This window comes from Myotis myotis, unplaced genomic scaffold (genome assembly GCF_014108235.1).
Source record: "Myotis myotis isolate mMyoMyo1 unplaced genomic scaffold, mMyoMyo1.p scaffold_m19_p_20, whole genome shotgun sequence".
NCBI classification, from domain to species: domain Eukaryota; kingdom Metazoa; phylum Chordata; class Mammalia; order Chiroptera; family Vespertilionidae; genus Myotis; species Myotis myotis.
The window spans coordinates 16,916,595-16,933,679 of record NW_023416325.1 but is presented as its reverse complement, the minus strand read 5'-3'; the positions used below and the strand labels follow the sequence as shown (position 1 = coordinate 16,933,679).

Genomic DNA, 17,085 nt, shown 5'->3' with positions numbered 1-17,085 from the left:
GTAGGGGTGGGGACAAGGTTCCTAAGGGCAGCGTTGGCCAGCTCTACAACAAAGGACTCTGGGAGCTCCTCTGGGCCGGGTCAGAGCCAGCCCGCCCAGCCAGCCCTCTCTCCAGGGTTCTGCTTACCAGGTATCGATTTTCCTGCCTGTTTACTGGTAGTTATTAAAGGCTGCGTCCCTGGAGTCCTTTTCAAACGAGATTGGAACCTGGAGAGCCGGAGTAATTAGGGCAGCTGCTGTCCTCCCGCCGGGCCCTGCGCCCCACAACGCCTGCTGCTGCCCGCCCGTCCACCTCTCCCGCTCGCGCTGGCCCTGCACCAGGCCGAGGGGGGCCAGCTGGTTCCCTGGTGACCTGCCTGGACTGCAATCTCGAGACGTTCAAGGGAGCAGAGGCGGAAATACGCCTTCTCCTCCACTGTGGCCTTGGCCTAGATTTTCAGCCAGAACAATGGGTCTAAGATGGGGCTGGAGGTTCTTCAGCCTGGGAGCCGGGGAGGGCCTCAGCCCGGGGCTTGGAGGGCGGCTGGGCTTTCTCACTGACCCACTCTGCGGCGGGGTGTCCTTGAGCAGGCCGCACCCCTCCCGCCTCCTGGGCCTTGAGGGCACCCAGCTGTGCCGGCCACCGGGGCCTGTCCCCATGGCAGTTAGGAACACGGGTCAGGCACGCTCCATTTCTGGGCCTGTTTTTGTGCGTCTGCTTTTGTTGTCTGTCCCCCACCCCCTCCTCCGTTCCTTAGGAATGTTTGGTTGAAAAATTCCAATCTGGTTCCAGCTGAACCGAGGGGAAAGAGGCTTTGGCCACATGTCAGCGGGAGGATTGCAGGAGCTGGGCCCCTGGGACCGGGTGTGGGGGCGGCCGTAGCCACGGCAGCCAGTGACCAGTTCGCGCCTGGGGCAGAGACGAGAGAGAGATGGAGACCAGAGAGATAGGGAGAGATAGGCACAGAGGCAGAGACCACATGCCAGAGAGACTGCCAGAGGCCAAGATCAAAGCGGGAGCCGCTGAGGCAGATATAGGACAGCTGCGGCGGAGAGAGAGCCAGTTTGGGAGACATAAAGAAACAAAATCCCAAAACCTCGAGGCGGAGACGGTAGAGTTAGAACAAGAGAGTGAGGCCAGGAGATGGGGAGAGCGGAGAGGAGAGACAATGAGGGCGGACAGCAGCCATGGGACTGTCCATAGAGCCAATGTTGACTGAGCACCCGCAACTACCAGGTGCTGCACTCAGTACTTTCCTTGCACAAACTCGTTTTATGCTCACGTGGCTTCTTCCAGGGAGGGACCAGCATTTACTTCTGTTTTACAGATGAGGCAACCAAGGCCCAGAGAAGTGCAATCTTGGGGGGCTGGGAAGGATGCTCCATTCATGTAGTCAAGGAAAGGCCAGGAATGGACTGGTGCTAAGGGGTTCAACGCAGCTAAGCGATAGCCCGAACTAGGATACCTTCAGCGACGGGGAACTCACTACCTCAGCTTTGCCCTCAGTTTTGCTGAGAGGTTCCTGCTCTGAGAATATGGTTCCAATCTGACCCTCTGCCTACAGGTGGGGGTGTGGGTGTCTCAGGACCCAGCTTTTTGCCTTAAAAAGAAGCTATCTCTGAGAGAAAGGGGGGGCCCTGAGCCCTCCTGCCTGCCCCTCAGCCTCCAAAGGGTTCCTTCCCCGGCCCAGCAGGGAACCCTCCCCCGGGGTTGGCTTCCCGGAGGGAAGTGACCTCAGCTTGGGGGCACGCAGACCCTGACGGGAAGGGGGGCCTGTGGGAGGCAGTCATGGGACATCCTGTCAGGTGGGGGAGTCCCGCTGCAGGCGGAGGCCTGTGCCTAGGGGTTGGGCAGAGGGTTAAGCATGAATTGAGCACCCACTGGATGCCGGGCCCCAGAAGGGACTTCACCGAATCCTCCACCAACACAGCAGTAATCATAACAACTGTTTGCGTTCAGAGAACACACTTTTGTAACTCAGCACCTCTCCCTTCACACGCCTCCCCCCCGCCCCCCGCCCCCCGCAACTGATGACCCTCATGGCTGGCTGACCCCCAGGACTCCTTGGGAGACAGGGAGGTCTGGCTGGGGCAGTGGCCGGGCTGGGATCAGAACTGCAGTCTATGGCCAGGCGCCACCCCTCCGCCCTGTGATCAATAATCCCGCAGTGTTCTGTTTCCACCAAACTCTCCCAGTGGACTTGTCAAGCTGAGCAACAGCCCATTAGCGGTTTCTGCACATTTGAGGCTGGCCCGGCTCCTCCGGGAGGGGGCGGGGGGTCTCCAGCCATGCCCGGGAGGCCGAGGGGCTGCAGGGCAGTCAGAGAGGTCACCACCTTCAAATTGGTTTTGAAAGGCCCTCACCCTGGAGGCCGCTGGCAGCCGAAAGCCGGCTCTCCCCACTTTACGGTTCTGGGTGGGTCTTCCCAGTCATCTGGCTCCCAATCCATTTGGGTTTTTAAAATTTATTCTTATTTTTATTTTTTATTGGTTTCAGAGAGGAAGGGAGAGGAAGAGAGAGAGAGAGAGAGAAACATCCCTGATGAGAGAGAATCATTGATTGGCTGCCTCCTGCACATTCCCCACTGGGGACTGAGCCCGCAACCTGGGCATGTGCCTTGACCAGCAATCGAACCTTGACCTCCCGGTTCATAGGCTGATGCTCAACCACTGAGCCACGCCGTCTGGGTTCCATTTGGGTTTGGACCCCCTGGGCCAGTGGCAACATCCAAGGGCAGGAAATGACCAGGCATTTAAAAATCGGGGTGGACTCGCTCAAGCCTGGATTTCAATGATACCAAAACATCCAAAGATGTGGCCACAAGGATTGGCCTTCTCGGCAACAGTTAATGGAAGCTGAGTCACAATGTCCTCATTCATGTCTTCAAGTATTTATTGAGCACCTACTGTGTGCCGGGTACTAGAGAACTAGAAAACCTTTGCCTTCCCAGCCACTGCACACACTTCTGTTAGCTGCCCAGGCCTGTAACCATCTGAATTCCCAGTCTCTGTCTAGATGGGGAAACTGGTTGAGAGAGAGAGAGAGAGAGAGAGAGAGAGAGAGAGAGAGAGAGAGGGAGAAGAGGAGAGGAGAGGAGAGGAGAGGAGAGGAGAGGAGAGGAGAGGAGAGGAGAGGAGAGAAAGAGAGAGAGAGATGGTCCAAATCACTTACAAATTAGAGCTACATCTTGACCCCAGGCCCCTTGACTCCCATTCCCGCACCAGGTGACTAGCACCTGGAACGAATGAAGCTTTGTTCCCCAGAAGAGAGGCATGGGGAGGGCTCCACAATGGTGCGATTTCGGATAAGTTCTAGGCTTCCCCTGGCACACTCGGCTTGCAGTTGGAGGGAGAGGGGACGAGGGCTAATGGCGGCAGGGCCAGCCTGTCACCGGGAGAGGAGGTGGCTGTGCCGTGGCTGCTGGCAGGACCGTCGTGGCTGCCAGTGCTGCGTCCTTTGATTGCCTCGTCCTTTGTTCTGCGTTTCAGGGCGCTCAGCTCCAGGCCTGGTGCCAGACTCCCTCCGGGACCCCGTCACCTGCCGGCCACTACTGCCTGGGCAGGTGGAGGTGGCAGCCTAGCACAGCTCTGGGGAGACAATGGGAGGAGCCCAGAGAGGTAGGCATTTGGCTCCAGTGGACGTAGCCACACAGGACCTGGGGCTCCTGAGGCCCCAGGGTCGGGAATAGCCCCCATCCTGGCACCTCCTCAGTGTGTAGCCTCCTGTGGCTCCTGTCACTTCATCCACCAGAATAGAAGGCGTGGAAGGCAGCAGTCTGTGTCTTCCTACTCACTCTGCATCCATGGTACTAAGGACCATGTCTGGCACACAGTAGGTGCTCATTAAATTCCCGCTGAATAAATGAATGAATACTGACCGAAATCCCACGAGATGGGTGCTGTAGTTGGACTCATATTAGAGGAGGAAACTGAGGCTGAGGGAGGGAATGTGGTCTACCCAAAGTCACACGCCCCCCCCCCCCCGCCCCCGCCCCATCCCTGGAGAACGGCTAGGAAGTCTGGAGTCTGGGCCTCACCAACAAGACTCCCTGAGGCAGACAGTTCCAGATCCGGGGCCCCATGTTCTTGGCTGGAATCAGTCAGGGGCAGCTGGGAGGCTGGATGGGATGGTGGGGTGGGGCAGCTGTCCCAGGGAGCGGTTCCCCCTGAGCATAATGAAGGCACAAGAGGAAGGAGGAAGACAGATGTGGGGGAGGGAGGTTTGGAGGGCTCTGGGCATCTCCACCCCCTGACAACTCCACGCTGAGGAGGAAGCTAGGGACCCCTTGCCCACAGCCTGAATGGCGCCTCCACTGTGACCAGCCCTGGCCATCACCTTCCCACGCTGGCCCCTCCTCACCACCTGCTCACCACATCCTCTGTCACCTCCCCATAGAACCCCATGCCTCCCCTCCACTCTCACCTTCTTCACTACCTCGGTCACAACCCCCACGGCATCCCTGTCACCTCTCCCATCACCTCCCCAGGACAGACAGCGCTATTCCCCTCCCCATCTGACCTGCTTCTTCGTGCCCCCTCCCTCCACCTTACCACGAATAGCTCCAATCACAGCCCCATCCCTCCCCCACCCAGCTCTCACCACCTTCCCCATCACCTCCCTACTCCAACCCACCACCTCCCATCACAGCTTCCAGCACCTCCCTCATCTCTAGGTCGGACGCTACAGCTCCCGTAGACCCATGAGGCCGGAGGGCTGGGAGACAGCAGGGGAGGATGGAGAGGGGAGGGGGACAGGAACGTGAGAGGAGAGAGAGGGGCCGGGAGGAGGATCTGACCCAGGATGCCTCGCCCCTAACCCTGCAGGAGTGGCAGGGCCCTGACGGCGCTGTCCAAGGTGCTGGGGCAGGCGGGGTGGGCGTGGGGTGGGCGCTGCCCACCTGGATCTGAAACTCCCACCCACCTCTTCCTTGCTTGGGCCGGTGGCTCCCTCTGAGCCTCAGCTTTGCTCTGTGACAAATGGGGCGATGCCTGCTGGCTGGTGGAGAGAGCCGGCCGGACTGTAAGGAAGTGTCTGCATCAGCTCCAGCTCTGGCCTCTGAGGACCCATAATTAACAAGGCTGGTTCTGCAGCATGGCTCTGAGTCCCCTGGGGTCTGACCACTAAAAAGCAGCAGCTGGCAGCCCTGCCAGGCCCCATGGGACCCAAGAGGCCTCCCTTCCCCCTCCCTCCTCCTCTTTCTTCTGTCACAGCCTCCCTTCCCACCCGGGCCCCAGGTCTCCTCCGGGACCTGCTGACGCTGTTCTCTCCACCTCAAGGTGTTCCTCAAACCACACAGACCCTCTGAGGACTCCCCCTCCAGGAAGCCCTCCCTCTCAGAGGCCTCAGGCACACACCTCGCCCATCGCCCGGACAAAGGTCCCTCTCCTCTGAGACATTTACATTTTTCCTACTTGAGCGCCAGTGCTCATGACGTGCAAAGTGATGTTCTTTGTGCTTCACCTGTATTACCTCATTTAATCCTCACACAGCCCTCTCGGGTACGGCCTATTCTGATTCCCCTTTTAGTTCAGGGAACTGAGGCTCCGAGAGGTGGAGGGGCTTGTGGTCACAGAGCCAGCCAAGATCTCCATCGGTGGCCTCGCGGTCAGAGGGTTCAACTGCCATTCCCATCATTTTCTCTGCCTTCGCCTCCACTGGGCTCTTACACCCACTAGGCAGGGGTCCCCAGACCTAGCCCAGGGCCTGGCACTGAGCAGGCACCTCTGACTGTAAATAAAAGCGAGGATGGACTGATGGCGTCAGAAGAAACTCCGGAGCCAGACGAGCAGCCAGAGGCCAAAAGGGGGGGTGCGGGGAGGCTCTGTGAGGGCGGAAATGGAGGCAGTGTGACCAGTGGGAATGAACGACACCCATGTGTGGACAAACCTGTGCCACTTGGCACAGACACCTCCCCACCCAAACGTGCCTAACCCTCTCACCCTGATGTTGGGCTCAGCACCCTGCCTCCGTGCTTGGCTGGGAGAGGGTCCCAAAGGGTCCTGCAACTAGGGAGCTAGAAACTCTGACAACAGGTCCCAACTCAGCTCTCAAGGGAGAAGGGAGAGGGGACTTTCTCAGCCCAGCATTGAAGGTCACCTTGTTCTTTATCCCTGAGAACTGTCTGCAAGGCCTGGGTTCCACCTTGGGATGGCTTGGCTGTGTTACCTTGGGCAGGTTACTCACCCTCTCTGAGCCTCAGTCTTCTCTCTGTACAATGACCTGCCTAGGAGTCTACATTCTGGCAGTGTTTTCCCTGGTGACGCCTGCTCCTCCATCTGGGCACCCCCCTCCCCAAGTCTCCAACAGCCTGAGCGTGTCTTCCAACAGATGTGCCCATAAAGGCAGGGACCAGGCCTGAGTGGGCCCAGGCCACCCTCCAAGGGATGGTGTCGGCTCGGGAGATGCTGAAGCAGGGCCGCCTGTTGCTCCCCTGGCAGCTTGGGGGTGCAGGTTCGGTCCTGTTTTGAGCCTTGGGGACAGCAGGTATGGACAGTCCCCAGCCCGGCCTCCCCCAGCCTCAGCTGTCCCAGCTACAGAACGGGCAGAGGCTGCCAGACGTCCCCTCCAGCCGCAGAGGGAGAGGAGGATGGGAGACACTGGCGGTCAGAAAGGTGCCCCTCCGCCCTGCCCCCAGCCCCGGGAGTCCAGGGAGGAATCTGGAAATTGCCTAGAAAAGTGGCTTAAGTCACGTCTCTGTCCAGCTGTGGGGGCTGCACGGAAAGCCAGGCTCTGGGAGAGGGGCTGGCAAGTGACCCTCAGGGAAGCTGTGGCCTCACGGGGGGTCATGTGGCCCAGGGTCACAGCATTCCCCTCCACATGGACCTGCCAGGCTTCAAAGGGAACCTCACCAAGCAGCAGCCCATGCGGGAGAGGTGAGGGGGCGCCGGCTGAGCAAGCAGCAGCCCTGGCCTGCGGTCCAAGCCTGTCCCCTGGCTTTCCTCTACGGGCCGCGTGCATGTGGGCCGGGGCCGTGTGTGTGCCTGCACGCGCATGGACGCCGACCCCGGCACACACCACAGGCAGGCATCTCAGCATACGCCGCGCCGGGCGTGCGTGGCACCAGCACTGGCTTGCCCCACATGCAGGATAAGAACACGATGGGCAGGGGTTGGCACACGGCAGCTCAGGCCACTGCCTTCCGCCTGCTTCTGCGCAGCTCACGAGCTGAGAGTGAGAACACGGCCGCATTCATTCATCTACACACCGTCCATGGCTGCTCCTACGCTACCGCGGTGGCGGCGAGCTGTGTCAACAGAGACTGTGGGGCCCACACAGGCTAAAATATGTCCTATCTGACCCTGGCTGGCTCCAATGTTAGGGCACTAGCAAAGCTGGGCATGCTGCTGTATCCCCCAAGTTCAAGTTCAGCCTCAATGGACGTATCAAGAATTTTATAATGACACGATCTAGATAGAAGCTGTGTCTACTTCAACACATATACGCAAGCTTTGGGTTTTACAACTTTATATTGTTTTGTGTGGGGGGAGGGAGGCGGAGAGAAAGAGAGAGAGAGAGAGAGGGAAGAGAAGAGAAGAGAAGAGAAGAATCTTTTTAAGATTTAGGATCTGCCACTCGTCTTGTGCATCCATAATATTCAGCACAGGTTAGGCACATAGTCAAGGTTTGTGGGATAAAATAACAGGCCTGGTTCTTTCCATCAGCCCAACAACCTTCCTCGCAAATGTGAAATGTCCATTTCACAGATGTGGAAACTGAGGCCTGGAGAGGTGAGGACACCTGCCTGAGGGCCTTCCCTGGACCATTAACGATGAGGACAAGATGTCCTGGGAGAAGTGGGCGCACTATGACATGTCCGGTGGGAGGCATCGGCCCCTCCCTCTAGCGGTTTTCCAGGCTTTCTAGGTCCCCACTGGCCCCATAGGTTCCCAGTCTTCCTCCCTCCCACGGAGGATGAGGGCTTTTTTCCCTTTTCCGGCAAACAGGCAGGTGTGGAGTGAGCAGTTCCGGGAGGGGGTGTGGGGAAGTGAGGAAGCTGAACCTCGGGGGACCCAGAGAGGCTGCACTGTGGCAGAGGTGCGGCTGAGAGGAAGGGCCTGCTGAAGGGGGGATGGAGGAGTGAGGAACCCAAGTGGGGGTGCTGTGAAGAGAAAAGGGCCCCAACACGGGGGGAGGGGGGAATCAAAGACAAATGGGCCAGCGAGGCAGCCTTGGGGGGCCTACCCCTGTTCTAAGGAACCCAACTCCCCAAACCAGACCCTGGAACATTGCCACCCAGCACCCGCTCCGAATCTGCAGAAAACACCAAACTCCAAGCTGCGAGAAAAGCCGCCTCCTGCGGCCGACCTCAGCGTCCGGGAGAAACCAGAGCAGGCGGCAGGGGCACCGGCCTCTGGAAAATGGGCGCGAGGACACGATGGTGACTTGTTCGAAACATTTAAAGTCCTTTCGTGGCCGTCCAGGCCGGGCTCCCACCTCCTCTTGTGTGGCCTTCCTCACAATGACGGCACCAAACGCAACGGATTCGAACGTCCTCTCCTTCCTGCCACAGGGCCTTTGCACAGTTCCCCCGCCCCGAACACTGGCGCCCTTCGCTTACTCCTCAAACTCCTGTTCTGACATCCCTTCCTCAGCGAGCCTTCCGTGACCACCCCTAGGCCAGGTTTATCTCATGTCCGCAGCCCGGCAGCTGATGACCTGTGAGATTCCGTGTGTGTTTGCTCTCCGCCCACACTGGCTACGCCGGGGTCCCCCAGTGGCCACCCTCTGCTCAGGGCCGGCTCCTTGCAGGGGCCTCGTGCTTAGCACAGGGTTGGCCACGCAGCAGGAAATGAATAAACGATCATGTGGTGGGTGAATGAAAGCCTGGCACACCAGTGACCGCAGTCAAAGCCTGGAGTTATGGGAACATAGATGTTCTGAGAAGAAACGTCAGTAAACCATTTGCTACGGGTCTGCCTGCGTTCCCACACCCGGTGACCATGCGGCAGGCACCACGCCGTGTTCTGGGGCAGAGCGACCCGCAGCACCTCGCGATGACGGCCCCCTTCTGGATCTATCTGTCCCATGAGTCAGCCATGGGTGGCTCCTGAGCACTGGCAATGGGCTAGCAGGACGGAGGAACTGAATTGTAAACTGTGTTTAACTTTAATTCATGTAAATTTAAACAGGCACCTGGGTCCGTGGGAGAAGGGACGTGTCCTACTGTCTCCATGTGGTCCTGCTATCCAGGGACTCCCAGGTCGGCCCCCAAGCCCCCACCAGCTGGCCCTTGGGATTGAACAGGACAAGGATTCTTTGGCCGCCTCCATGAGGCGCCCCCCCCCCCCCCCGCCACTGCCCACCAGCTTGTCACAGGGACCACCAGGCAACGACTTGGGGAGATCTCCGCGGTGACGGCACGTCTCTGGGACTGGACCTCCCCATTTTAACCACTATTGTCACCCATCACACCACCACCAAGACTGCCACCAGCCTCATTCTCTCCATCGCCACCGCGCCATCTCATCAACCCCAAGACAACCACCAACACAGCCGTCAGCAACACAGTCACAGCTCCCACCACCAACTCTATCTCCTCCGTCATTCCCGCCCCGCCCCCCATCAACGCCACCAGCATCATGCCATCCGACACCACCACCACCACGGGGAGCCGGTAGAGGTACCAGTGCAGAGCGTTGGCTGTGGAAGTCAATGGCCTGGGCTTGAATCCCAGCGCTGACTTTAAGTCACTTAGCTGCTGTGGGTCTCAGTTGCTCACTCTGTAAAATGGGATGACTGCTAATACTAACACAGTCATAAGACGTAACTGCCCGTGATGGGAAAAAATCAAGTGAGGGAGTGCATGGGAAGTCCTTTCACTGCGGTAACTGAGTGCTAGTGTCCTGCGCTCTGTGCTCAGTGAGCCCAGCTTTGTTCAATCCTCACACGGCGGTGAGAGCTGTGAATCCATTTTACAGATGAGGAAACAGCCCCAGAGAGGGGATGACGTAACTGGCCGAAGGCTCTCAACTAAGAGGCTGGATTGGGACTGAACTCTTAAACTGGACGAGGCCAGGCTGTCCCTTTTTGGGGGGGAAGAGAGGGGAGGTGGGATCAGCAGGCTGGCCTTCCTGAAGCCCCAGGCTCCCACCTTAGAGGTGGTGTGAGGGAGTGATGCTGGTGGCGTTTGTGTCTCAGCCTGGCCCGCGGGTGGGGTGGGGCGGGGTGGGATGGGGTGGGGATGGGGTGGGGTGGGGGGCCAGTCCGCTCACCTGTGTCCTGGCGAAACTGGTGCATGGACTGCAGGTCGATGATGTAGGGCACCAGCTGGGCATCCACCTGCCCCAGGACCACGGAGCCGCGGGCGTCCTCCTTGAGCACGTTCTCGATGTGGTGGCACACGGTGGCCGAGTAGGGCCGCCAGCGGTTGTGCTCATTCAGCCACTCCCACACCACCACGCGGGCCACGTTCTGCGGCGGGAAGCCCAGCCCGTTCACCTGCATCATGACGCCCTGGCCTGGCCGGGACATGGCCGCTGCCGCCTCCGGGGCCAGGACCCCGCGGTGACTGGCCCAGCGCCTGGGCCTGGGCCGGGGAGCAGGCGGGGGACGTCCCCTCTCCCCAGGGAAGCAGCGAGGCCTGTGTGGCCTCCGTCCTCGCTGCCTGGCCTCCAGGAGGCCCAGGGGCCTCAGTTACATGAGTGTGGGAGGGTCCCAGGCTCCTGGCGCTGTCTCAGGTGCCGGTGCTGGTGCTGCTCGGACAGCAAGTGTCTTTGTTGCTCTCAATTCCTTGGATCCCTCGGCCCAGCGCAGGGAGTGAGGCAGCCGCCCCTGCTCTCGGTCCAGTCTCTCGCCGGCTGGTCTGTCCTTCTTCCCAGGCAGCGCAGGGCCTGTCCCCCGAGGCGCCCCGCCTGCTGCTCCCGCGGCGCCCAGCCAGCCCTCTGCGCTCGCAACTGCGTCCCAGGCCCTGTGCCTGGCCCGGCGGGGCTGCTGGCCTCCTCTGGGCCGCCCCACCGACGGCTCCTGCTGCAGGGGCGTCCCTGTCCCCGGGGCCCTGCTCCCCGCGTCCTGGAAGGCCCGGGGGGCCGAAGAACGCACGGGGGAGGGAGACGGCGTGTCCCCAGCCGGCCTCCCGGCTGCGGCTCCCGAGCTGCGCGGAGGGCCCAGGGGGCGGGGGCCCGCGGGCACGCCCCACCCCACTCGTGCTCGCGACCTGCCGGGAGACAAGGAGGAGAGAGGGCCCTTTAAGAACAGAGCGCGGCACCCCCTCTCCCCTCCCCGGAGAGCGATCGCCGGAGAACAATGGGGAACCGATGGGGGTGGGCAGCAAGGGGGTGGAGGGGGGTCCCGCCGCGGTCGCCAGGGGCAGGCCCGCGGGCAGGGCTGAGCCCGGGGCGGATTCTCGGAGACCCCCGCCGGCGAAGCCCCCTCCTCAGCTTCCCGAGCGCGCTCCTCCCGCAGCCAGGGATGCGGGGTGCGCGGGGCTGCGCGGGGATGCGCGGCGCTGCAGGCGCGGCCCAGGCCCCTCGGGGGTCGCGTCCTGGGAGCGGCGCAGCCGGAGCTGGATGGTCCCGGCTCCCGCCCTGGGGTGAGCGCCCCTCCCCGAGCCCAGCCTCCCAAAGGCGCGTGGGCCCGCAGGAGCCAGGGGTGGGGTCCCTCGGCTCCGCGCTCTCACCGCCTCGCCTCTGCCTCTCCTCTGCCTCCCGATCGCGCTTCGGCACCGTCGCCTCCCGGGCGGGAGGGAGCCGCGGTCCCGCCTCCGCGCCCTCTCCTCCCGCGGCCGCCCGCGCCGGGTCGCCGGGCTTGCCACGCGCGGACAGACTACGCCGCCGACGGACGGACGCGTGAGCTGGCTGCCGACCGCCGGGATCCCGCGGGTGGGAGGCGGCCGCGGCGCGCTCAGGGGAGGGGAGGGGAGGAGGAGAGGGCGGAGGAGGAAGGGGAGGAGACAGATCGCGGCGAGAGCGCTCACACGAGTCCCTGGGGCGCCCCAAATCCTCGCTAGGCCCGCCTGGGACCGGGAGGTCTCCGGACGCCAAGCAGGGCGCCAGGCATGGGGTGAGGTGCCTGTGGGTCGCCGGCTGGAAGCTTGGTCATCTTTACATTCCCGGTGCCCAGTCCAAGGCCTGGCATATACTAGGTGCTCAATAAGTGTTTGACGGAATTAATAAGACCCAGAGATGGTCTAAAGAAAGATCTTAAAACCATTCTCCAACCATTCTGGGGGCGGGGAGTGAGGTGGGGCCCATTTCAGAGCGGATGGAATCATGGAATCTGAAGTGAGGCCCAGAGAGGGCAAGAAACAGGCCCAGGATCACACAGCAGCGAAGAGCAGCGCCCAAACACCAACCCAGAGCAGATTCTCCCAGAACCCAATTAGCCAGCCCAGAGCTCAATTCCCGGAAGCCCACACCTGCTCCAGGTGAGTGGGATGGCTGCAGCATCCTGCTGGGGGTGTGGCGGGAGACCTGGGCCAGGAGGCAGAGACTTTCTGAGAAGGCAAGTGCAAGCCCTCCTCATCTCATTCACAGATGCTTGCAAACAATAGGTGCTCAATAAATGATGGGTGAGGGCTGGCTGGCTGGAAAGGGATGCAGGTGATGGCGGCGGCTCATGTGTTGATGGGATGGCCGGCGGCTCACGTGTTGATGGGATGGCCAGCTCTCCCTCCGCTGGCAAGCTGGATGCAGCTGAGGACACACATCAGCTGGGAGGGGTGGACCACCCGGGGCCTCGGGTGTTTAGATTAGGGAAGATGAAGGATGCATCCGGGAACTCCAGTCTGGGCAGCAGATGGGGGTCAGTGTCCTGTCTGGGAGCCTGCCCAGGGCGGCCCACGCTCCCTTCCTCCCCAGGGCAGATGGTGATAAACTAGTGGAGGTCATGGGCAGGCTGCTCAGGGGCGCTTTCCCAGAACCTGAACTCCGGTTCCCCAGCCAGCCGGAGTGCCCTCCCCTCCCCAGGCCCCTGCTCTCTCCGCAGCCCCAGGCCTGATGGGCTTTTCCAGGTTGGTCACTGATTCTGCGGCTTGGGCCTGCGCAGTCTAGAGAGAGGGCTTCTGACTGAGGACAGGGCCAGCGCTGCAGGGATAAGGGTGAGGTGCCTGTGGGTCCCCAGGATCCCTGAGCTCTGGGATCTTAGCCTAGGCTCCACCGATGGCTTCGGGGGGGGGGGGGGGTCCGTGAAGGCCTCCCTGCCCCTTACACACAGACATGTCTGCGTTTTTCTGGGAATAAGGGCTCTGTCTTTCAGAGATTCTTCTTAAAGGAGGTTGTGATGCTCAACAACCTTATGTTAGAGAAGGGGACCTGGGGATCCCAGGGTGGGGAAAAGCCTGGCTCAGGGTCACATGGAAATTTACCAGGAAGTTACAAAGAAGAACCCGAGACACCAGACTGTATAATGCCATTTAAGGGTTAAGTCCATGTCACCTCCTCCAGGAAGCCTTCCCTGAACTCATTCCATTTGCCTTTCTCCTCCTTTCCCCATACCTTGATGGGACACACTGTATCACCTTTAGCCACTTCAGTGCCGCCCCTGCTAGAGGAGACACACAGGAGGCCAGGGACTGTGTCTTATCCGTCGTGTACGATGTGGCTGGTGCTCTGTACATGACGGTTATCAGGTGTTGAGTACCTATCATGTGCCGGGCACTTACAAGCCAATAGGACAAACCCTCAATCATGAACTTAAAAAAAAAGTGTCTGTATTAAATCCCTAGAAAAAGAACCCCGGGGTTTTCTCTTCTGCGTGTTCTCGTCTTGCTTCCTCGCAGCCATGCTATTAGCTGAGGTCATCAGTACGACGAAATCAAACTGGTGAGAGAGAAGGTGATCCGGCCGCTTTCCTAGATGTTCGAGCTCCACATCCAATCTGGGGCGGGTCACCCTGACCTCAGCGGCACGTGAGTGACGGTCACAGTGATGTTCGCACTCTGATCATCAATGATTTCAGTTTGCCCCTGGAATCAGGCTTCGTCACCACAGGGAGAAACCAGATGATGGCTTTGAACTTGACCCAAAGGAAGCTGGAGATGCCTCTCTTCTCGGCATTGTGGATGTTCTTGAGAGCGCCGGCCAGGCCGCTCAGGGCACCATCATGGCGGCATGGAAAGATGCCAGCGAGAGATGACCTAACTTTTTTTCTCTCTCTCTTATTCATTATCTATCCATCCCTCTATTCACTCACTCATCTAAACATTCATCTGTGAGTGTACCCTCCTCCCCTCCCTCCTTTCCTCCTACTGAGCCATCCCTCCGTCACCAAATACTGGATTCTGTCTACGTGGCAGGCACTGGGCTATGTGCTGAGACATAGAGAAAACCAAACCAGCGTAGTCTAGTGGGAGAGAGAGAGGCAAACCAAAGAATCGCACAAAGTGTGCTTACAGAATTTTGCCAGAGCCATAGATTTCCTGAGGGTCTCTAACCGGGATCTTACTGGGTCTCAGGAACCAGGAAGGGCCTCTCAGAGGAGGTGACGTTTCAGCGACTCCGCAGACGCATAGTCTTAATAGGCGAAGCAGAGGAAGACCAGCGGGGACAGGGGTGCGCCAAGGCCCGGGGTGGGAGAGAGCTTGGTGTGTTAGAGCAACAGAGAGGAGGCCAGCGATGGAGCAGGGGTGAGTGTGGAGCAAGACGAAGTGGGCAGGGCCACCACGTGGGGCCCAGACACGCTAGCATGGGTTGGGGAGTTTTATCCTAAGAGCCCTGGGGAATGACTGAAGGGGCAGCCCCACCTTCAGAAACGCTGGTTCAGTTGGCCTGGGAGTCTAGGCTTCAGTAGCTTTTGGCCAATGGTCCTTTCCTGGATTGGGGGCGCGGGGAGGATTGAAACGGAGAGAGGGTTCAATTAGCCCATCTCCTGGTCCTTGGGCCAACAGTACAAATATGAGCTCTCAGGCTTGTATTGGGCCATCACCTTGTTTATACAACCAGAGATATTTATTGAGCAACTACTATGTGCCAGTCACCAATCTGGGCGTGGGGGATAGCGTAGTGAACAAGAGTCCAAAATGTCTGCCCTCCTGGTGCTGATATTTTAGAGTGTGTGTGGGGGGGGGGGGAGGGAGGGATAGAGAATAAACGAACAAGTTCCTAAGTAAAATACATAATATATCATAAAGTGTGAGTGCCCTGGGGGAAATGGGCATCTTACACATTGCTGGTGGGGACGTAAATTGGCGCCTCCCGGTGGGAATACAGTCTGGCTTTATCTCCTAAAGCCGATCGTGTGCAGGCCCCTGACCCAGCGCTTCTACCTAAAGTGTGGACCCTGGAGAAATGCCTGCCCATCTCCAGCAACAGCCACATGGGAGAATATTTATAGGGGCTCTATTCACGGTGCCCCAAATCGCGACGCAAACCCAAGGCCCAGCTGTGGGAGAAGAGACGAATGAATCCCCACGATGAAACACTACACGGCCTTCAGAATGACGGAGCGAGTGCCACCCATCGCGATTCGGACGGAACTCAGGACAGCCAGTGGAAACGGCCCCTTACATAAACAGGACACCCTGTCTATAAAGCTAAAGGCAACTAATTATACACACGCATGTGTAATGATAAACTTTGAAAGGTATGAACACGGGATCCGAGATGAGGATGACGGTGTCGGGGTGACGTGGTGCTGGGGTGGGGGAACCACATGGTTAGATGTAGGTTATCACCAAGATTCTGGTTTCCGTTTGCGGGGGCTGGGGGGGTGGTTTCACGGGGTTTATTATTAAAATTAATCATTAAAAGCTGAAGGGAGTGGGTTATGAACCAAGGACTACGTTTCATCCTTTTTTTTGTTCTGAACTAAGATAAAAAGGAAAAGATCAAGCAAGGGGGCTAGAGCCTGTGGGATGGGGGGCTGCAATATTCAATCAGTCGGTCAAGGGAGGGGCCATTGAGTGACAGCTGAGCGGAGAGACTTGAAGGAGGGAGTCAGTGAACCGCAAGCCGAGGGCACAGCAAGTGCAAAGGCCCTGAGGTGGCGTGCTCTAGGAATGGCAGTGAGGTCTGGGCTGGAGGGAGGGAGTTCGGGTGCGTGTCCTGAACCAAGCAGGCCTAGGGAGGGGGGAGAGGGGAGGAGACAGAGGCTGTTCAGGGTTCCCCAAAGAGCCCATATCCGGAGTCTGCTCTTCCCAGCGATTTGCTGTTCAGTTTTTCCCTCGGGTTCCAGGAGGCAGTTCACTTGCCTTGAGATGGTTTAACTGGGTTGCAAGTTAGTTGAGTCTGACCTGGTTAAATGGCCGACCCTGTGGCCAGAAGCCCCTGGGGCGGGTTTCTTAGGAGAAAATGCAAAGTGGAGAGCAGGCTGTGCTGGGGACGCCACTGGGAGGCGGGCGGAGACCCAGGCCAGCCTGATGTGGGCGGAGACCCAGGGCAGCCTGATGTGGCTGTGGGATGGGAACCAGCCCATTCATCCAGTGCTTTCTAGGCCTCATATTTATTATTTATTTTTAAAAAGTATTTTTATTGATTTCAGAGAGGAAGGGAGAGAGAGAGAGAGAAACATCAACGATGAGAGCGAATCGTTGACCGGCTGCCTCCTGCACGCCCACTACTGGGGATCAAGCCCGCAACCCAGGCATGTGCCCTGACTGGGAATCGATCATGACCTCCTGGTTCATAGGTCAACTACTAAGCCACTCCGGCTGGGCTTGGGGACTTCATTGAGCAATTTCAATCCTCCCAGGTGTTATCACAGATTTCACAGATGAGGAAACTGGCGACCAGCGAGCTTATGACACTCACAATGAGCAGCCGAACCAGAAAATCCTTTGACGCTCTTGGCCCTGGGATAGGAGGTGTGTGGCCCATTTCCAGTGCGACGTACCCTCGTCTCTGGGTAACCTGGGGCAGGTGAGTCTGGTCACCTCTCCCTCTTCTCCAGTGCCGGGCAATCTGGAGGCCTGAGTGCAGCTGGGCGGGTGGGCACACAACAGCCAGGACCGCTGTGTCTCCAACACAGAGGGAAGGGACCCAGAGGAAAAACGGGGCTCCGAGGGGGTGGGACAGGGATGTCCCTGGAGTGCTGAGCAGATCTGGTCCAACTTGGAGAGAGGGTGGGAGGGGAGGAGAGAGGGAGAAGGGAAGGGAGGAGAGATCTAACTTTCTCAGGGACCCTAGTGTTTCCTCCCCTCTAGAAACTGCCATTGAAATGACATAGGGATGGCT

At 59.3% G+C, this 17,085-nt stretch overlaps 1 protein-coding gene across 1 annotated transcript in view; it reads right to left on the bottom strand.

The window, feature by feature from the left end:
• Positions 1–11,811, bottom strand: part of DTX1 (deltex E3 ubiquitin ligase 1) — a 31,138-nt gene extending 19,327 nt beyond the window's left edge. The window contains exons 1-2 of the mRNA XM_036353896.1: positions 11,595–11,811; positions 10,192–11,132 (exon numbers count right to left, since the gene is read on the bottom strand). Coding sequence (XP_036209789.1) covers positions 10,192–10,450 — 259 coding nt within the window. The 5' untranslated portion in view covers positions 10,451–11,132; positions 11,595–11,811. The remainder of the gene's footprint in view (positions 1–10,191; positions 11,133–11,594) is intronic.
• Between the last annotated feature and the right edge of the window lie 5,274 nt (positions 11,812–17,085).